Below are 22,583 nucleotides of genomic sequence, written 5' to 3'. Positions count from 1 at the left end.
TTCACCATTCTGCAGTGCTTCCTCTTGCGGCTGAGGGCTATAAGAAATAGAAGGAACAGGAAATTTGGTACTGGGGTCATCCAAAATCATCCCATGTAAGTTCAGTCTTGAGGGGCATCTCTTTGGGGAACTAAAACTAAAAATTAAATGATAATGGTCTGAGAATTAACCTACAGAATTGAGCTTACCAAGAAAGTCGTGGAGATGGGAGGGGACCTTAGGAACTTGGAGGGATATCTGATGTTGGTGGTAGATGTGGTGTTAGAACATTTTGAGAATGTTATTCTGTCTTTAACAGTTCTATCATTAAACTCTATCATAAACAGTATTGTAAATCACAGTGCCTCAGTAAGTTGCAGTATTGCAAATCACAGTATTGTAAATCGGTAGCACTGTGACACTATAAATCACAGTGTTGTAAATCATAGTGCCTCAATAAAAAAACTGGGTAAAAATGAAATTTTTCTTCAACTCAGAAAACCTTTCCACAGAAGTTTTCAACCTGAGAAAGAAAGCAGATTTATTGCTGATTAAGCATTATACCAGAAGGTGATGTATATCATAGGTCACCCACTGAGATAGCAGTGACAGTAATAAATCCCACCCTTTGTAAAATGAAGCAAATCTAATTTATTACAGGCATGTGCTCAAGATAAACAACTGATCCTTATGTAATAAAACTGGACATTTGTTTCACATAGATCACCCTAGATTCACCTGCCCATCTTAGGTTAGCTTGTTGCTCCTCTTGGCTTTATCCAGAAGAAAAACAAACTTTTCGTAGTGACACGAGGCTGTTTTGCAAAGGGAGCTGGCACCCCTGAAGTTAGGTGCCTTCCTTCACATTAAACTGGGAGAGATGTCTTCCATGTCCTGTAGTATGAACTTTGAGTTGGGGTTGAGATGTGGGATAGGGGCGGGTGAGCTGACCCAAATGTGCTTAGGAACTATTCCTGACTATGTGCTCAGAAGTAATCCCTGGGGGTGCTTAGAACCATGGGTGATGCTAGAGATTTGAATGGGTTTTGGGGTGCTAGGTAAGCTCCAAAACCCTGTATTGTCTCTCCAGTTCTAATGTATTCGTTCTAAAGATAATCCCTTTGGGGCTGGAGCAATAACACAGTGGGTAGGGCATTTGCCTTGCACATGGCCAACCCAGGTTCGATTCCCAGCATCCCATATGGTCCCCTGAGCACTGCCAGGAGTAATTCCTAAGTGCATGAGCCAGTAGTAACACCTGTGCATCGCCGGTTGTAACCCAAAAAGCAAACTAACTAACTAAATAAATAAATAGGATTCTTTATGAAGGCATTCCTGGACACTAAAGACAAAAGTTCTGTCTATTATTCAAAGGGGTTTATATACACTTTAAAGGAAGATAGAGGGCTTACAACGACAAGTTTTCTAAAGTATGAACACCCTAAGAAAAAAGAAGGGGAGGGATCAGAGCAAAAGTACAGCAGGTAGGGTGCCTGCCTTGCACACAGCCAACCAGGGTTCCATCTCTGGCAGCCAGGAGTAAGCCCTGAGCACTACTGGGTATGGCTCAAAAACCAAAAAGGGAAAAGGAAGGAAGGAAACTATCTTTCTTTATTTTCAACAGAGAGAATCCATCCTCTTATTTTCAATTTATGATTGTCTTTGAAAATCTGAGGGAAAAATAAGGATTGATTCTCCCTTCCTCACCTAAACAGTTACTGGTCAAAGTCTGGCCATGAGACCCTGCTTTGGCCTACAGTGAGGTAAAGTCCTGCTGTCCCTCATCCCCTTAGTCTTAAGGAACCAGTTACCAGAGCAAAAGCTAAGTACCAGTGGCCTTCTCCCTTTGTGGTAGGAAGATAGACCATGCCAGAGTAAGAGTGATGAAAAACTTCTGCCTCAAGTGAGTCCCTTTTTTTCTGTCTCTTCCTGTCATTTCTGAGCTCTAAGACGTCAGTTCACACATCTTTAAAATGAGTACATGGGACTGGGTGATCACATGCAGTGCCAGAGGGATCCCAGCGAGGGTCCACCAGGTGCATACCATCAGCCCCATAGTCATTGCCCCCCTGTTCCAATCAGTGGCCCCGGAAGGCTCTCATGATGAGCACTGCCCCTTGTTTGGCCACATTTTAAAGCTGCTAATCTGCCTATGGGCACCATGTAACGTAGACAACTGGATTGCACCCTCCTAGTGTGGAGTGTGTCTGTCCTCATAGTAAGTGAAAACAGTTCCAATCAGATTGCTAAAGACTGGGTAGAAGGATAGAGAATGTATACTGAACATGTTCTTCATGAGACCGTTACACAGCACATTTTATATGTGCTTTTGTACAAAAAAGCAAGTGTTAAACCACTCCTTCCGAAGATGGGGGGAAAGGATGTTTCTGTCACAAGTTAAACCTGAAAATTGGCAGTTAAGTAGCCCAAGTAAGTTGCAAGTAGTGTGACTGAAATTTTTTTTAAAAAGACATTTCTGTGTCTCAAGTTCAGCATGAGAAACAATTTCCAGCAGTTACCGTAATACACACTTGCATGCGAGGAACTAAGAGATCAGCAATGAATGAGACACATTCCTGTCAGCCAGAGTTTCACAGCTCAGCTAAGGAGGCTGGTTAGACACACCAATCACCTACAGAGTTTGTGACTAATTGATATTTTCCCAAGCAGAGGGGAAAGACTAAATCTTTGGTGTGAAGATTTTTTTTAAGATAGAGCATGTAATAGGCATTTATAGGAAATTTATGTTATTTTCTTTTTATAATTTTAAAAACAGTGTAAAGCAGCAAATGGTACAGTTATCTGCCCTTACGCCGCCATCACCTCATTCCCTTAACTCTTTGAAAACCTCAATTCATAAAAATGTAGAAAAGAAGATATTCAGATGCAAATCATCCAAAGAAAATTATTGCAATGTTTGATTTATTCATAACTTGTATAGATTTTATTTAATTAATTATACAGTGAGATCATCCTGTGTCCTCAGGTGAACTTTTTTTAAAAAAAATTTTTATTAGTGAAACACAATGAGGTACAGTTGTAGACTTACAAATTTTGTGCTTGGGTTTCAGTGATACAATGATCAAATACCCATCCCTCCACCAGTGCCCATTCTCTACCACCACGAGTCCCAGTATCCCTCCCACCCCCCCATCTCCCCCATCCTGCCTTGCCTCTGTGGCAGGGCATTCCCTTTTGTTCTCTCTCTCCTTTTGGGTGTTGTGGTTTGCAAAAGAGGCATTGAGTGGCAATCATGTTTGGTCTATAGTCTACTTTCAGCATGCTTCTCCCATCCTGGGAGGATCCTTCCAACACCCTCTATTTGGTGCCCCCTTCTCTATCTGAGCTCCCTTTTCCCCTAGCATGCGTGGCTGGCCTCCAAACCATGGAGCAAAATTTCAGGTGAACTTTTTTTTTTTTATCTTACTTGGTGTTATAATAAGCAGTCATCTATCTAAGCAAATGTTATTAATAACTGTATTTTCAAAATAGATAAGTCACAGTTTAATCAATGTAATTTTTTAATCTTTTTTCTAATTCTCCACCACCAATGATCCCAGTAGCCCTCTCACCCGTCCACCCCATCCCCCCCATCCTGACCCGTCTCTGTTGCAGGGCATTCCCTTTTGCTCTCTCTTTCCTTTATGATATTGTGGTTTGCAATAGAGGTATTGAGTGGCCATCATGTTCTGTCTATAGTCTTCTTTCAGCACACATCTCACATCCTGAGTGAATCTTCCAAACACCCTTTACTTGGTGTTCCCTTCTCTATCTGAGCTGCCTTTTCCCCCCAGCCTGAGCTGTCAGTTTCCAAGCCATGGAGCACATCTCCTGGTATTTATCTCAACTATTCTTGGGTGTTCGTCTCCCATTCTGTTACTTTATATTCCCCAGATGAGTGCAGTCTTTCTATGTCTGTCCCTCTCTTTCTGACTCATTTCACTTAGCATGATACTTTCCATGTAGTACCACTTGTATGCAAATTTCATGACTTCATCTTTTCTAACAGCTGCATAGTATTCCGTTGTGTAAATGTACCAAAGTTTCTTTAGCCAGTCATCTGTTCTTGGGCACTTGGGTTTTTTCCAGATTTTGGCTCTTGTGAACAGTGCAGCAATGAGCATACAGGTGCAGATGTCGTTTCAACTGTACTTTTTTTGCCTCTCCGGGATATATTCCCAGGAGTGGTATTGCTGGGTCAAATGGGAGCTCAATTTCTAATTTTTTGAGAATCATCCATACTGTTTTCCAAAAGGGCTGAACCAGTTGGGATTCCCACCAGCAGTGAAGGAGAGTTCCTTTCTCCCCACAACTGGTTGGTTCTTACCAACACTGGTTGTTTTTGTTCTTTTGGATGTGGGCCAGTCTCTGTGGTGAGATAATATCTCATTGTTGTTTGATGTGTATCTCCCTGATGATTAGTGATGTAGAGCATTTTCTTGTGTGCCATTTCTTTTAGCCATTCGGATTTCTTCTTTGAGAAAGTTTCTGTTCATTTCATCATCTTAGTTATTGTGATTTTAATCAACTTGTGTTCATTTAAAAACTGAAATGTGCAGCTAGGTAAAAACAATAGGAAATGATCAGCCATATGTCTTTCACATATATTCAACACATTATAATTTTTCTCTTGAGCTTGTTTGGAGGTTCTAGCAGGGGAGCGCAGCTACTCGTATACCCTCGACCGAAGACCGGTCCGTCTCTATCGGGGAAGGCCGTCCTCTTTGACCGAGCGCGCAGCTTCGGGAGGGACGCACATGGAGCGGTGAGGGAGGAAGGGGACACCCGCCTAGCCAGCCAGATCAGCCGAATCAACCCTGGTGATCAATGGGGTGACAGATGTCGCAGCCAGATCGCCCAATAGCACAGTGGTAGGGTGTTCGCCTTACAAGCGGCCAACATGGCTGACCTGAGTTCGATTCCTCCGCCCCTCTCGGAGAGCCCGGCAAGAGTATTCGATATGCCAGACACAGTAACAACAAAGTCTCCAATGGAGACGTTACTGGGCCCGCTCGAGCAAATCGACGATCAACGAGAGGGCCTTTACCTTTTACCTTTACCTATAATTTTTCTCTATTAATGTTATCCGATTAGGTGGCATAACACATACATATATTGACTCGAGTAAATTATAGGCAATATGGCATTTTATGTTTCAATATTCCTTACTGCATCTTCTAAGAATATGAATATTATCTTACATGACAAAATGCCATCATCATCTATAAGAAGTTGGGAGCAAAGAGGTTAAACAGTGGGTAGAGTATTTTTGCCTTGCATGCAGTCACCCCAAGCTCCATCCATGGCACCCCAAATGGTCTCCCAAGCCCTCCAGGAATGATCCCTCAGTGCAGAACCAGAAGAAAGTCTTGAGCACCATCAGGTGTGACCCCCCGTGTAAACTCAAAAAAGACAGCAGCAGTGGCAGCGCCTGTGGTCTATCTCTCCCGCTGCCTATGTTCTGTAGTCTCACGCCGCTTCCCCCACCCCAGGAAGGTCGATGGCAATGGGAAGGAGAAGGAAGGAAACGAGGACCAGGCTGGTTGGTGTCAGTTGCAGTTTATTCCAATCCCATCTCCATTCTCCTCTGATTCTCCTGCTTCTTCCTCCCCCATGCTAATTCAATTTCCTCGATCCCCCTTCATTTTCCTTCTCACTCTGGAATCTGAATACGGTCTAGTTAAATCCCAAAGCATGAGGGGTTGGGGTAACGATTACACATAAATGTGGTCACAATCAATAGGGGTAGAATTCTTTCCCTTGGGGAAAGCCACTTCTAGGACAGATTCTCATTATCAGATCGACCCATCCTAGAGCAGAATCCCCTGGGTGTGTTTCTCCTCTCCTTGTCCAACAAACATATAAGCAGACATAATATAAATCATTTTGTATGGATACAGTAAAAAATATCTTAAACTTATAGAATTGTCCCCTCAGGGCCATCTCAATCTCAAGACTACAGTACTCAGGCCAGATAGTCTTTTCTATCCCTAGCAGGGTCCTAATCTTGTCGTTACTTTTGGATCATGACAGCATTTGTCTATGATCAAGCTCTTAACTTATAGTTAAGAATCGTGCATTTTGGCCTGGCTCATTTCGATGCCAGGATAGCTCACCGCTTGCCCTGGGTCCGTTCAGTCCCTCATTGGAACCCTGCTTTTGGGGTGCTAGGAACCAAGGGCAACTGAGGCTTAAGTCAAGAAAGCAGATGCCCAGGAGTGAATAATATTCAAAGTCAATTAAATCCTAAATTACAAAGCATAATATTAATGGTCTTCCTGTTTCTATACAAAAAGGACATTGCTTTAAAGTAAACTATTCAAAAGACATAAGGAGAGGAGAAAGGCAATATTAACTTACAATACAATTTCAATGTCGTAGGAGGATCTGACCTTACAAATTAACAGAGTCTGATTAGGGGGAAAAAGCTGATTAACTGGTTGGGGAAGAGAGCATAGAGAAGTGGTTACAGATAAACAAAGGAATGGGAGTGACTCTGGAGCACCGTGGTGGGTGTAACCTGATAAACCTAAGCTCCTTGAGACAAAGGAGAAAGGGACAAAGCAATGTCATCCTACACCTGCCCAAAATAAAACAGTTAATAATAGTTACCTAATATAATCTGGTATCTACACTATTCATATCTACATATCAAAGTATACTTTATTACAATTCCTTCTGTGGGGAGACAGGGACTCTTGGTGATGCTCAGCTCTGTGCTCAGGGATGACCCCTGCCAGTGCTCATCTTATGTGTGCCAGAGATTCAAAAGGCAAGGCAAGTGCCTTAACTCCTGTGCTATCTCTCTGGTTCCTATTTTTTTCAAGCAGAATTTACTCATGGTTTGTGTGTTGCTTTTGGTCCTTATGTCTTTGACTTGTTTTTTTAGAATAGCCTCCCATCATGTTCCCCTATGTCATGAACTATTCAATGAGACTTCACCTGCTTCATCTGATTATCTTCTCATGATGCTACTCATGATGCTACTGTGAGGTGGAACAATTTCATAAGGTCCAGGTTAAGCTTTTTCTGAGAGAGTAGTTAAGACACAAAGCTTTTTTCTTCCTACTGAAACATATCAGGAACCATTTTCCTTGGATGTCTAGCTATTATTTATTAGGTTGTGTTTGCTCACTGAATCATGTTGGCGACCCAACACGATTGAGATCCTTCATTGAGGAGGTACATTTTCCTCTTCGCACTTAGGAAGTAACTGATATAAAGAGATACCTCTAAAATAACAACACTTTTCTCCTTTAGTATCTCTATGGACTCACTGTCACTGTATCACTGTCCTCCCGTTCTTCGATTTGCTCGAGCGGGCGCAGTAACATTGTGAGACTTGTTACTGTGTTTGGCATATCAAATACGTCACAGGTAGCTTGCCAGGCTTTGTTGTGTGGGCAAGATACTCTCGGTAGCTTGCCGGGCTCTCCGAGAGGAGTGGAGGAATCGAACTCAGGTTGGCCATGTTGGCTGCGCCCTACCCGCTGTGCTATCACTCTAGCCCTCTATGGACTCATATTTTAAAATATTTTTCTAGCTTTCTTCATTGAAAGGATATAGATTAAAATTACCCAGTAGCAAAAAATATCTATAGTTCTGAATTCATGTTTCCAAATAACAGTTCTGACTGGAGAAAAGTGGAGAAAAGCCATTTCCAGATTAAATACAGACAAAAGATTAGATGAGGCTGGGTCTTCTCTTTGTAACAAGTAGAACAAAAGAATGATTATGAATTGTGCATGAAAATTTTCTACATTTTGAATTATTTCCTTAAGCAAGCTACCCAGAAATATAATTCTTAGGTCCAAAAATGACTACATATAGAATAATGCACACACTTACGTATACATGTTTATGTATATATATATATATATGTATGTGCATATAAGTTAGTGTATGAGTGTATTCCTTTTACTAAAGGATTCTGCCAGATTGAAATCCTCATATATTTTTTTCTTTTTTGGGTTTTGGGCCACATCCAGCAATGCTCAGGGGTAACTCCTGGCTCTGTGCTCAGGAGTCATTTCTGGCAGTGCTTAGGGAAACATATGAGATGCCAGCGTCAGCTGCATGCAAGGCAAGCAACCTAACGTTGAGCTGTGACTCTACCCCCAAGAAGGCCCATCATTGATGTATAAGAATGTCCCCTCTCATGCCAGTGAGAGTTGGGTTTGTATAAGCAATAATCATTACTGCAGAAGGCATGTTCAACTGAACATATACTTTTCCCCCAGCCTTTCTCTCCCCTAGCATCAACTCTCCGGGCTTGATAAAGTTTAAAGCCATAAATATTACATCTGGTACCACAAATAAAGGTTTTTGTGGATTTATCATTGTCTGCTTTCCAAAGATAAAGTTAGGTTGAGAGAGTCTCTCAAATTGTCCCTTTTCTCTTCTAACAGATTTCAAATTACATGTGGAGGCTATTATTAGCTTTAGACATCCACTTGGTGCTTGACTGAATAGTGACAATTGAAATGGGACATGGAGCCCTCTGTGTGGTGAGATAGAGAATGAGGAGCAACTTTTATCTAACTATGTCGATAAAAAACCTTCCTGCACTACCACTGTGGTATCAGGAAAAAATATTGCCTCAGACAGAGCAGTGAAGCAGAAACAAGAATCTTCGTGAGAATAAATGATGATTCTCAGGTGTTGGGCAGAATTAATTTCATATTCTCTGCCTCCATTTTCTTTGCATTTTGTTTTGGTAGGAATCTGGGTCCTAAGACTTTGCTGGATGTCTTCAGTATGGGAAGCTATTTCCTGTTAAATTATGTGTTATCATCCATGAAATAGTGTTGAATGCAATAGCCATCATTTATGAGCTTGCTGTTTACAGGGCTCTAAGATGAATACTTTATATGTGTTACTTCACTTATTTTTCAAAGAAAAACCATAGGGAATATAATTTTAACATCCCTTGACAACAAAAATGAAAGAAGGCAGATAACTTCCTCAAGGTTACACAGATAATAAATGGTAAAATCTGGCCACCAAATCTTAATTCACTCAATAGTATACTTGATAGACTATACCATGCTGTTCTATATCATGGTATGCTATGCTATGCTATGCTATGCTATGCTATGCTATGCTATGCTATGCTGTGTAATGCTCTGCTATGCCATGTAGTGCAATATGTTATGCTGTTATGCTATGCCTTGATATGCTGTGTGTGTTACACTATACTAAAAGCTATGTCTTGCTGTATTATACTATACTATGCTATGCCTTGCTGTTATACTACACTATGCTATTCTGTGTTATACTATACTATGCTAAGCCCCCGTTGTATTATAATATACTATACTATACTTCACTGTCCCATACCTGCAATTCTGTGCTGTCTTGTGTTTATAATATTTATCAAACTACCCAAAAAATGCTCTTAGAGGGGAAATAAAAAAACAAATTCTAATGCCAGAGTCATAACAACAATTATGGATGGCCTCTTGAGGATTCCATAAAAGCCACACTTATTCATTGTTTAATAGCCTGTTTCTTTTCTTCCAAAGAGAGGGCCTGTTTGGACACATAAAATAATAGAAGGTGGGATTAGGTATCAGAGGATTTCCTTGCAAATCTTGATTTCGGCCACAAATTAGGGAACATCGTCAATCCTTTGTTTCCTTGTCTATAAAACAATAACAGTAATAACAGTAACAACATTACCTTGCAGTGTTGTTAGGATGAATGGAACAGCGCATGCTTGAAGCAGTTGCCAGGTAATAATGTACGGACAGACAGAGCTATGGAGCAGTGAAGAGGAGAGAGGCAACTCTGACCTTTATACTCTGGTTCCCACTTCTTGTTTACTTTTCTCCTTTCTTCCAAACATTCTAAAACTCAAAAAGTAGCAACTCTTTGAGCTGATTCTCCTTCAAGTTTGGAAGAATTGGTTGAAACTTTCAGCATGTAAATATACAGATCTGTGGAGTTTAGCTTCCTTCTGAGAAACCTCTAGTTCCTTCAGCCTATTAAAAGTGTCTCTCCTGAGTTGTGGGCTGTCTCCTTGGGTTTCTTCTGGCCATCAAATCTATCAGGGTCTCCTTGACTTTCAACTCCACGTTTCATGAAAGCAGAAGTGATAGCCAGAACTCATTACAAAGACTTTTGCCACTTGACAGAGAAGGAAACAGAATCCCAGAAGATAAAAATCCTTTAGGTGATGAAAACCATCAGAATCTTCTTGCCGAGTTGGAAAGGTTTTTGTAAAAACATCTGATCTAATTATCTGACAAGTAGATGAATGTGTCGGGTTCAACTTACAGAGCTTTGTCACTTTACAGACCTCTGATTTAAAGTCCATCTGGCTGCTTACTGACTACATAACTGTGGGTAAGGTATTTGATTTCTGTAGCTTCAGTTCTCCATCTCTAAGAAGATTGGGCCAGTGAAATTGCTCACAGTATTAGTGTATGCTTTGTATGTATGAAACCTTAGATTTTAATCCCTGGAACCCAAACAAAGACATAGAAATTGATCTACCATTTTATAGTGCAGTGACACCAGAGCACTAGAGCTCCTGGTGGGTGAAGTGTGAGTGTGTGTGTGTGTGTGTGTGTGTGTGTGTGTGTGTGTGCATGTGTGTGTTTGTACTCTACTTGCTTCCCTGCTTGGTCTTAGAAGGAACAGTTGGGCCATTTGGAGATGGTATCAAGCTCCACTGAGAGGGTATCCTGCTGGGCTGTCTTCCCTCTTGGAGAAAGAATGAAGTGCCCTCGCCCCTTTTTGAGTTTCTGAGAAGGAAGTGGTGGAACTTTTCAGCCTGAGTCTCTGTGGCATGATGAGGTGAAGGGGGAGATGGAACCAGGGCTTTAGGGTTTTCATGGGTGCCGGTTCTGGGAGGATTTCACAATAGAAAGCTATCCACAGAATCCAGATCACTTCCTTTAATTCCAAAACATGGCAGAGCATACATACAAGCCCTCTTTCTTTTTGAATATTCAATATTGCCAGAAAGGCTTGAACATAAACCATTTCATGCCGTTCTTCTTCTTGTTTTTTTTGTAGAAAAGATCTAGCTGCAAGATGGTATGTATTATAACCTAAAAGTCTCTTTGAGAGGGCCATCTTTCTTCATACTCCGTTTATATTGGGGCCACCACACAGTGTCACGAAGATGGATAAGATGCTTCCTTGTCAGCCTGTTTAATTAGAAAGTCTTCCTAGTGTTTTGATAAGCCCTGAAAGAGGAGTCCTCTGAAATGGAGATCAAATTTCCCATGCTTTTGCATCCCGAGTGCCAGTACCTATCTACCATGAGAAAAGGGGGAGGGGAAAAAAGAACAGGGAAGTAGGATGTTTTATCAACATGGCTTGCATTTCTTTTTTCAGGGGATTAACCCCCTCTAAATTAGGGCAGACCTGATTTGCATTTCCAGTGATGGCCATGGCATCTGTAATGAGGAACTCTAACCTCTAAAGATTTCAGGAAGGGGTAGAACAGCAGCCCTAGGGGGGTTCTAACCCCTAAATTTTGCTGCCTTAGGTCCCACTTGCCAGGCTCTTCTGTGCGGGCGGAATACTCTCGGTAGCTTGCCAGTCTTTCCGAGAGGGATAGAGGCTTTTGGGGCGACCTCTAATCACCCTTGTAGGTGTTACCATATTTGAACCCTATCAAATACGGTACGACAATTCCGGAAGATGGGTATTTAGTGTCTTATGATGTGTCCGGAAAGCATCCTGAAGTGTGGCGACGGCTGGGTAGTGGAAGTAGTGACGACCGCTGGACTAGAGCTGTTACCGACTGGATTCCACGGGATGTCAAAAGACCGCGTGGCCGCCCACCTACCAGATGGTCAGACTTCTTCGTCAAGATCATGAACGATCGGTTTGAGGCCCTTCATGTTCCCAGAGCGAACAGATGCCATTGGGCTACACTAGCACGCGACAGGGACAAATGGAGACGTTACTGGCGCCCGCTCGAGCAAATCGACGACTAACGGGAAGTTAAGTGATTAAGTGATTAAGGTCCCACTAGGTCCCTGGGAGTCCCGGGATCTGACCTGATATCAGGCATGACTATGGCTAACTAAAGGCAGTGTGTTTTGAAGACCTTATCAAAGAGAGAAAAAGAGAGAACTTTTCTGCTCAGATACCATCTCTCTCACTAGAATTTGCAGCCTGAATTTTGCCCAGGCTAAGTTCCTGTGTCTTGGCCTCATTAACATTCCAGTTACTATCTGGATCTGAAATCATTTCTTCTGAACTAAGTGAGAGGGTTAAAGAAAGAGCATCAAAAAGAAAAAAGAAAAGAAAAGAAAAAAGAAAGAAAAAAAAAAGAAGAAATCTTTCTGGTAGACTAGCAAGGGAGCAAAATTTTCCACTAATTAAAGTTTCTATTTTGACCAAGACTGTAGGAGAAACCCCAAGGAACCTTACGGAAGATTTTTCAAAGTTACTGCTCTAACCATTGATGCAGTTTCTTCACTTTTCTTGTGAATGGCTCGCCAAAGGATGTCTTTGGAGAAATGAGGAGCCTGGAAGGAATAGCCTAGATAAAGAAAGAGTACAGCCGCCATCCTACTTGATCCACATTAACTTCCCTGTGAAAAGCCTTGGAGGGTGGAGTGGGGAAACAGAAGAGAAAGCTGTAGTCTCAGATTGGAGCTTTTTGCAGGAAAAGCAAAGTCAGCCTTACCTCCACCCAGGCTATATTTTCATGGCTGTAAGCAATCAAACCCATTTGTTAAGAAATTCTGCTCTTCGGATTATAAAACAGAGGTTACCAAGCAGAGGTTACCAGAGGGTGGGGTGGGGGTACAGGAGAGAGAAGAGGTGGCTTAGATGTAACATAAAGATATTAGTAGAGGGTATTGAGCATATTGGTGGTGGTCAGTTACAGCAACTGCACATCAATCCCATAAGTGTTAACACTATTGTAAACAGGTCACCTAAACTACAATAATAATAATAATAATAATAATAATAATAATAATAGTTGGATAGACTGTAGATAGTCAAAAGCCTAAAAAAAATTTAAAAATGTGTTCCCTCCCCCCATAGATTTTAACTAAAAAAATAGAACTTGTTGCATTACTCGAACTTTGAAGTTGGAAGGAGCAAAAATTTAAAATGTACATCAATTTTAAAGGTGCCTTTTGCATACTACCTATGAATGTTGCTTTTGTAAAAATTGGGAATTACTTAGAACCAAAAACAACCATATGCTAAGATTTAAAAAACATATAATCCGGGTCTTTTCAGAGTGAATATGTAAGTGAATTGTGAAAGGTTATTAATGCATCACAAACTTTTTATTGAGGTAGGAAATGAGATATTACTCACAAACCAGGTGTTATCCAGGAAAACAGTCTTTTATCGCAATTGTAGGGGATAGAAATCTTGGGTGAATTGAATTCTTAGGTGGTAAAATTCTTGGGTGGTAGAATTCTTGGGACAATTCTGTGTCCCTTCTGTAAACTTGAACATCATCTTCAAGGAAAGTAGGGAGAGTGGGTATCTGCTACCAACAATAGGAGATTCATAAAATAGAGGACCATATTATTCTTAATCTTCAAGTTCGCAGTACCTAGCACAGTACCTACCATTCAAAGGGTTCCCAAATTAGCAAACAAATGAAGGAAAAAGACGATTCTTACCTTTTGCATACACTTCTAACCCTTTGGTAACTCAAGACTTAAGAACAATTACTTTAAAACAGCTCCACTTTCTAAAGCACTTGACTCTGCATTTTCAAGTCAGAAGCTCAATTTATTATTGAGGGGACAAAAAAAGAAGGAAAATCTATAATAAGAGGATAATTCTAAAACAATTCACGGGGGTGACAAAAACAATGAGGGGTGACAGAAAAATCATTTGATAAATGTAGGGCCGCTCCTATCACTGTCCTCTTGAGAATCTTTGACAGAGAAGAATGATGATAGTGATTCTAAAAAGTTCTGCCATGCTAATATTTTTTCTAATTGCTATTAAGTTTCTATAATACATGTTTTATTAGTTACCTTTTTTAGTTACAAACAAAATAGCATCGGCAACTGTGTCTCTGTGTGTGTGTGTGTGTGTGTGTGTGTGTGTGTGTGTGTGTGTGTGGTTATCTTTCACAAAACTCAATGTCACTGTCACCGTCCTCCCGTTGTTCATCAATTTGCTCAAGCGGACCCAGTAACGTCTCCATTGGAGACTTTGTTGTTACTGTGTCTGGCATATTGAATACATCACGGGGAGCTTGCCAGGCTTTGCCTTGCGGGTGAGATACTCTCGGTAGCTTGCCAGGCTCTCTGAGAGGGGCGGAGGAATCGAACTCGGGTTGGCCACGTTGGCTGCGTGCAAGGCGAACACCCTACCGCTGTGCTATCGGTCCAGCCCACAACACTCAATAAAAAAATCATTTTGGTCTTTCATTGTCACAAAAGTGGCTTCTCCCAAGGCAACAATATTTCTCAAAATAAAACAGCAGGAGAGCCAGAATATTTGCTGACATTCCTACAGGATAGCACTTCTAACATAGTGGCAATGCCCTGGCTGGTCTTTGTAACTAGAAACTGAATCTCTCATCTTTGTTCAGGGCAAGGTCGAAGCTGAATTTCACTTGGTCACAGCAGAAGAAGCTGAGAGGAACCCTGTCGGAAAAGCCCGGAAGGAGCCAGAGCCTCTGGCTAAGCCCAAGTGAGTTGAGCTGAGGGTACCAGAAATGCAAATACCCCTTGCAATCCTTATGCCTAAGGTTCAGGGCTTTACTTTAGTGGTTTTCAACTCAGTCCTGGTCCAAAGTGTAAAAGAAGTCAGTGGTTTATTGGATTTTTCTGGGAGAACTGAAAAGCATCCACAAAAAGGTGCCATCATACCAATGTAGTATTTAGTTCCTGTAGTTGGAAAATATTCTAAAATATTACTGAGTGTTTGGCAAATGAAGAGTTTGCTTTTTTTCTAGTAGAACCACAGAAGAATTCCTATATTAACCCTTTATGACTTTTCTTTTCATTTTTAAACGAATAAGTTCTAATAAAATAATGAATTCTTATATGAATATGAATTCACATGATTTTTCTACTCATTCTATAATCACACAAACATGACCATTTGTTATTCTTTTACCACGTTTCTTTATATGCTAATAATTAGGATTTTTAATGGTGCAATAATAACCAAGAGTTAATGCTCACAATTGACTTATTTGGTATTCTATAATTCTGTATAATTTTACCTGTACTTTTCCTCCATTATCATGAATATAATATTATTTTTAAAAGTTTTGCCTTTATAAATTATTAATCTAAAGTAAATTCTCAGGAGTAGACTTTTTAGAATAATTTCCTTATTCAGTTTAATCCATGATCACATATCACTTAAAAATAAAATATACATAGATGTAAAATATAAATAAAAATGAATTTTTTCAATTCCATCTGTCCTTCTTGCATTCTAAGGGACACAAGATGAATCATTCCTTCTCTGTACCTACCTGTGATTTACCATAGGAACACGAATTCCTAATTATGTGTGCTTAGTTATTCATTACTGAAAAATTATTTTTTGAGCTCCTACAATATGTACTCTTTAGAAGAACATCAAAGAAGTATAAGACATGTACTTTCCCTTGCAAGAACTTTCTGTCTGAATAGGAAGAACAAAGAGACTCGTAAGATTGTTGTCAGAGTATAGAAGGCAAATATATTCAGCTTAGAAAGGGGATAAGTCAAAAGACAAGTGAGATCAGTATGTGGAAGAAAGGAATCACTGTGAACCAGAGAGTAGGGCAGGCGCCACGGAACAGAACCTGAGCAGCTAACGGTTGGACACATTTCCTCTTGCTTTGGGTTTTTTTTTTTTTTTTTGCTTTTTGGGTCACACCCAGAGATGCACTGGGGTTACTCCTGGCTCTGCACTCAGGAATCACTCCTGGCAGTTGCTTGGGGGACCATATGGGATGCTGGGAATCGAACCCGGGTCAGTCACGTGCAAGGCAAATGCCCTACAAGCTGTGCTATCACTCCAGCCCCTTCCCTTGCTTTTGGGTAGACTCTTGCCATACTCCCCACCAGTCTGAACAAGGATGCTGAAACCATACCAACCCGAAAAAGAAACCATTCCTGCTTCAGAACAACACATCCTCTCCTGTTCTCAGGCCTCTCTTTGTGAGGTCCCAGAAAGTGGAAGTCAGGTATACTTCCTGAGAGCTTGTATATTCAGTATGTTTACAACACAACCTGATCTTCTCTTGCCTCCTTTCCAGCCGTCCAGACACCTCCTTCTCCTGGTTCGTGAGCCCCTTCAAGTGCCTCTACCACCTCATCTGGAGGAATTACAAGAAGTACATCATTATCGCTTTTATTCTGCTCGTCCTCATCATCTTCCTGGTCCTCTTCATCTATACTTTGCCAGGAGCCATCAGCCAAAAAATTGTGGGTTCATAGATTATGGTACCAGAACCCTTCTTTTCCCTAACCCTACCATCCTCATCAGCAAACAGTTACTTGAAAGTGTGTGCTGTGTACAGACACTCTGCTGGGTGCAGAGTGGATAGACCTAAGTGGCCCTTTGTCTAAGTACAGATCAGTTCTTCTTGGGGAAGATAAAACAGGAGCATTCTCTTTACCCCACTGCCACTACCTTCCACACTTATAATGTTTAAGTCATGTGATCACCCAAGGACAGCATGAAATAATTGCCCCTTCACCTCAGAATAATCAGAGATGACCTCAAATGAACCTAGATGAATATTTTCTTTACATAATTCATTCTATTTTAAGAGTTTTAATTCTGGGTTTGAGCTTTTATAGGAAATACCTTTAACAACATTGTATAGCAAATAAAGTATCTCAGCTAATTACTAGATATTTAACCTGTCCCCTACACTGTAGATTGTTAAATCCCTAAAGTTTATATTCACTTATTCATGTTATGCAATTGGCTTAGAGAAAAACTTACATAAGTCACTTAAAATACCTTGTTGTAAAAAATTTCCACCTAAAGAGATGCCATTGGTTTACCACTTAAGTCAACACTTGTTAAACATGTTTAATAGTAGTATTAAGTTCTGTAGAAATCCCTGTAGATATATACTTCATAGCCATTCCAGAGTTTGAACTTTGTAAATACGAAATATATACATGGGTCTGTGTGTATGGTATTGGGAAGTTGATGAGGGGAGATAAACAAAGTCCTTTTCGACGGGCAGGAATATATTTAAGACATATTTACAGGTCCCATCAATACTAGTATTCCCACAGACCATGATACAGTGGGCCTCCCTGATGCTAGAATTTAGAATTTGGTTTTACTGACATGTTGTGGTAATTTCTGTCAAGAAAGTTAATCAGAAGCTAATTCCAAAGCATACTTAATTACTTAGAAATGATATTGTTGCACTTGTCAAGAAAGTCACTTTTTTATTCTTGAAAGTAAACATATACTCTTCATTCAAGTTCTGCCACTTGAATTAAATCAAAGAGTATTAGGTGGCCTTCTCAGTTAAAATGAAAAACATAGGAATTGGAATGTTTGGTCTCAATTTCACTACAAAATTTCCCACTTTGTAGACAACTAAATATGACACTATTTGTTCTTTCTATTATTGGGTTACTTGGAATGGGTTTGCCACTCAACACCAGAAGTACAGGGATACTTTTTTATTTGGATTTTTTGTTAAAATATGCGACTCTTTAAATAAAGGTGTTTGCTTCCATATGGAAAGTAGTTTTAGAATGTTCTTTGTTTACTAGAGACTAAGCATGGTCTATGTAATTTTAGACTTAGCATTGGTCACTGAATTCTTGTCTAGCTGATTAGTCCCTAGTAACCAAAATCTCCTGTTTTACTAAGAGCTGAAAAACAGAGCTATTATATCATTCGCTCCATTTTTCAGTAAGTTTATTTGCATAATTGGTTCATTCTTGCTGAGAAATTGCATACAAATGCCAGTAGTACTGAAATCAAAAACACTTGATGAGTTGGAGAATGTATGTTGAATACATTGTAAGTAAATATAGACATATATAAAACTATATGTAAGCAGGAAGTAAAAAGAAAATATATATGCATGTGTAAAATATTTCTAAGAATATGCCAAAATGTTGATTGTAATTATCTTAAATACCATTTTCTTTTCCTTTTGGTTTTCTCCCCAAATATTTAATAAACACATATTATTTTAATGTAAAAAGTTTAATGTAAATTTAAATGTATATTAAATTTATTCTTAAATTTATTTTGTTTGCTTTTTATTTGGGTGCCACACCTGGCATGCTCTGGGCTTACTCCTGGCTCTGTGCTCAGGGATCTCTCCTGGCAGGCTCTGGGGACCATATGGAAAGCAGCGGATCAAACCAATTGGCTTTGTGCAAGACAAGTACCCTTTTCATTTTTTTTTTCATTATCCTGTTATTCGTCGATTGCCTCGAGCAGGCCCCAGTAACGTCTCTTTCATCCTAGCCCTGAGATTATATTCAAGGCTCTTTAGGAGAATGAGACCCATCATTGTTACTGGTATTTGGCATATTTGGTACGCCACGGGGAGTTTGCCAGACTCTGCCCTGTGGGCAGGCTACACTCGATAGCCTGCAAGTTTGTCCAAAATAGGAATGAGACAATAAGATGTCATAAAAAAAAAAAGTTTTGATAAGATGTTGCGCGGCCGCAAATGCGGCCGCGCGGTTCCAGGATCTGGATTTTATAGTCTCTGAGTCTTGGCCGCTGATGGGATTACACGGCGCCAGGGGGCCAGGTGGTGGGTGTGACCCCCGCCTACTGGAATTTGGAGGATCTGGGTGGAAGATGCTCGACTCCAATTCGAGTAGGCTTGGAGGTCTCAGCCCCGGAACCCGCGTGGCTTTGTCCCTCTGCCAGTACCTTCATGTGTGCGGAGAGTGGTCTCAGCATGGTGATGGCTGGTCCTGGAGGTCTTCGGCTGCCGGAGCCCTGGTCGGGGCAGGGAGGAAAGCTCAACCCGCTCCCCTCCAAGGGGCTCCGGGAAGGAACACCCAGGCGCGGGGGCAGAAGACTGCACTGTTCTCGTCCGGGATCTGGATTTTATAGTCTCTGAGTCTTGGCCGCTGATGGGATTACACGGCGCCAAGTACCCTACTTGCTGTAATATCATTCTGCGCCTAAAGTTAGATGTATAGTAAGTGTAAGAGTTTAGTAAATGAAGACAAATTTTAAAATACTTACTGTCTTCAATGAGGGAGGCAGTAGGCATAGAAATAACAAAATAAAGTAGAGAAATAAAGAGACGAGAGAGTAGAAAGGTGTCCGTAGAGGCAGGCTGGGGGCAAAGAGGGAATGCTCAGAAGGAAACTGGGGACACTGGTGCTGGGAAATGTACTGGTGGAGGGATGGGTGTTGGAACACTGTATGACTGAAACCTAATCATGAATAGCTTTGCAAGGATCAATCTCACCTCACAGTGATTCAATAATAAACTATTAAAATTTTAAAAATGCTTTGAAACAAAAAGCGCAAATTAAATTAAATTAAAAAGGAATAGGAAAACATGACCCATTTCACCATGGAGTTCATATCCCAGCTACTTTTAGGATTTTATTTATGATTGGTCTTTTTTTTTTTTTGAAGTGAGGGTTCCATACACTATTTGAGGCATCTGGAAGTCATTTCCTGAAATTCTCATCAAGTCAGTAGATTGTGGGAGTCTGAGGATACAGTGCTGCTCAGACTCTACAGTGTTGGGGACCACCAGGGCCACTTCATCAGTGCCTAAGTGTCTCCAGGCTTACATTCTGGGGTGCTCAGGGTCCCATGTGGTAGCAGGGATTGAGCCCAAGTCAGGCACTGATACTGAAAGTAACCCTTGTATGATCTTCCTGTTCTCTCAAGATACTGTTTTATCTCCAATATTTTTTCAGCTGTCCAAAAAGCATACCAGGTAAGTAATGTATTTTCTAGACAAGATCTAAAAAATGGTACAATATGTATTTTCTGCTTTGTTGATAAAATAAAAGATTACTTAAGGATAGATTTGGAAATAAGGAACTATAATTTCTGTTGGATCCTGGACAGCATAATGAGAAGTCAGCTTTTGACAAAGCAAAGCACACTGTTCAAATGTACAATAAAAATAGACTAGAAGTTGGAAATGCTTCTAAGTAGAGCTCATCACCCTTACTTGATGTCAAAAGATGTCCAAGATGATAGGCCTTTAGAAGTATTTGAAACACTTTCAGATCAGATGGCAACATAAGAAATGTGTGAGAAGAAGTGGCAAGAAAAGATAATTTTGGAATCAGCTCTGCCTGGTGTTCTATACATAGGTTATCACTTATGGCCCATCCAGTGTAAAAAATAAATAAGGAGAATCATGTTCTAGTCCTAATTTTGTAGCACTAGTACTAAAGATATTACAGTTTAATTTTTTAAATTTTAAAACAGAAGGTCTATTTTCTAACAAGTTGCCACAATCCTTATTTGTGCTTTTAAATAAGATTAATTTAAATTTATTCATTTGACAAATTCCTTCATCTAACAGTGAAGAATTTTTCTTATAGCTTAAATCTGTAAGTGGTTTTAATTGGAGGGTTTTTTTAATCATTTGAATTTTCATTTGAATTTCCATCCCCCCCCCTAAATTAAACAATGTAAAATTAACACCAGGAGCAACTAACAACCTTTAGGATAAAATTTCCATTGTGGATCTCCAGTCATTGAAACATTTTGTACCTCCCTTGCTCTTTCCCTTAAAAGACACATAAGTGGAAATTACCAAATGGACTGCACAGCAGGGTCATTTAGCATTTATTCATTAAACTGATAAACTATTAAGCTCCATTCCTGTTCCAGGTGCTGTTGTCAACACTAGGGAGACAAAAGCACCCAATCAGATAATGTAAGTCTCAGCTCTAATGGAGCATAGACTTTGATGGAGAAAAGACATTAATCAAATAATTACACATGGGGATCGTTACAGGCTGATGGATTGAATAGGGGCAAAGTACTGGAGACAGAAACACATTTCACAGAAAACCCACACCCCATCTACATGTTAAGAAGTCTTCCTGGGATAGTTGAGCTGAGAGAGTTGAAGGATAAGGGAGAGGAAAGAGAGGGAAAAAAGAGGAGCACTGTAGACAGACGTGGTATTATTATTATGTGGAAAAGCTCCGAAGTGGAAGGGAACAAGGTATCTGGAGGGATCTGAAAGAGAATAGTTATCGTAGTGAGAGGCAGAGGGATCTGAGGTGGAGCTGAAAACTCACGAACAGTCCTAACCTTGAGAGTTTGGGTCTTCATTGAAAAAGCAATAAACAGTGAAGGATTTTAATCAGTGGAAAAGGATGTGTGGATGTTTCATTTCAAGTGAAGAATGAGTAAGAGGGGCTGTGGTCCAGAGAGGGTATTTTCTCTCAGTAATGACAGCAGAGGAGGGATGTGTAAGGATAAGGTGTTTCTTTCAGGCTCCAGATCTAATGGAAATTTGGGAATCTAGTGTTGACTCTGCTTGTACTGCTGTGTGACCTGAGGCAGGTTATCTCATATCCCTGAGACATAACATTGGGTCACTAGCCATACAACACACACAGACAAACACATACACATACACACAGCTACATATGTGCTGCAGTACAAAAGTATGTGGTATATCCCGGCACAAAGTTAACATGTTGGTGGGTTTGGAGTGTGATGATTTCAAAGAGACAGAATAAATTCAGTCAGATTTTGAGGAATTTTGAACGCCACGTCAAGGAGGTTGGACTTTATGTAGCAGAAGATGGTTTGTGTAGCCTGACTAAAGAAACAAGTGAAAAGGACAGGTGGAATATTGGAGAAGCTGTTCTACAGTCCCTGAAGATTGATGGGATGTGATCTAGGTCCAGGGAGACATTTCTAGAGAAGGACCCAAAACCTGATGGAAAATGAATCTGTTTCAGGGTCTTAGCTCTGGAGATGGAGAGGGGTGTCCAGATCCCAGGACACTGGCAAGGTCCTCAGCTCTCTGCCACAACACAGAGATGTTTAAGTCCATCTGAGAAGAAGTTCACTGAATCTCTCCAAGACTCAATTTTCTCATTTGATAGCAATAAATTGTTACTTACTTCTCAAGAAAAGTGAATGTCAAAAGTCTAACATGTGTCTGGCACAGTCCATCCTTAAAGACAAGCAACTAGTGTCATAAGAGTCGTTTCTATGTGTAGAATCAAGAGTAAATGGATTTTAATTGGATATGGGAAGTGATATGCTCCAGCTACGAACACATCTCTTCGAGTCCACTGTCTTTCCTGCATTAACATATGCCTCAGAGACCTGGGCCCTACGAAAACAGGATGAGAACGCTATTCAGGTCTCTCAAAGAGGAATCAAAAGAGCTATGCTTGGAATATCACGCTTCACTCAAATGAGAGTTAGAATCCAGAGTTCTGATCTCCGTCAACGCTCAAGAATCAGGGACGCTGTCTCATTTGCCAAGGCATCAAAAATCAGATGGGCTGGACACGTAATGAGGTTTACAGACAACCGCTGGACTAGAGCCACTACTGACTGGATTCCATGGGACATCAAAAGATCGCATGGATGCCCACCTACAAGATGGTCAGACTTCTTCGTCAATACCCTGAATGATCGGTTTGAGGCTCTGCATGTTCCTAGAACGAACAGATGCCGTTGGGCTACGCTAGCACGCA

At 40.6% G+C, this 22,583-nt stretch overlaps 1 protein-coding gene across 1 annotated transcript in view; it reads left to right on the top strand.

Annotated features, from left to right (window-relative positions):
* The window catches only part of FER1L6 (fer-1 like family member 6), a gene marked incomplete at its 5' end in the record, with an annotated part of 133,327 nt that extends 116,960 nt beyond the window's left edge, over nt 1–16,367 (top strand). The window contains 2 exons of the mRNA XM_056111368.1: nt 14,519–14,619; nt 16,187–16,367. Of these exons, the coding sequence (XP_055967343.1) occupies nt 14,519–14,619; nt 16,187–16,367 (282 nt within the window). The remainder of the gene's footprint in view (nt 1–14,518; nt 14,620–16,186) is intronic.
* Between the last annotated feature and the right edge of the window lie 6,216 nt (nt 16,368–22,583).

The sequence above is a fragment of the Sorex fumeus genome, unplaced genomic scaffold, assembly GCF_029834395.1.
Source record: "Sorex fumeus unplaced genomic scaffold, SorFum_2.1 ptg000002l, whole genome shotgun sequence".
In the NCBI taxonomy this organism is placed as follows: domain Eukaryota; kingdom Metazoa; phylum Chordata; class Mammalia; order Eulipotyphla; family Soricidae; genus Sorex; species Sorex fumeus.
This window is presented reverse-complemented; position numbering and strand designations above follow the sequence as displayed.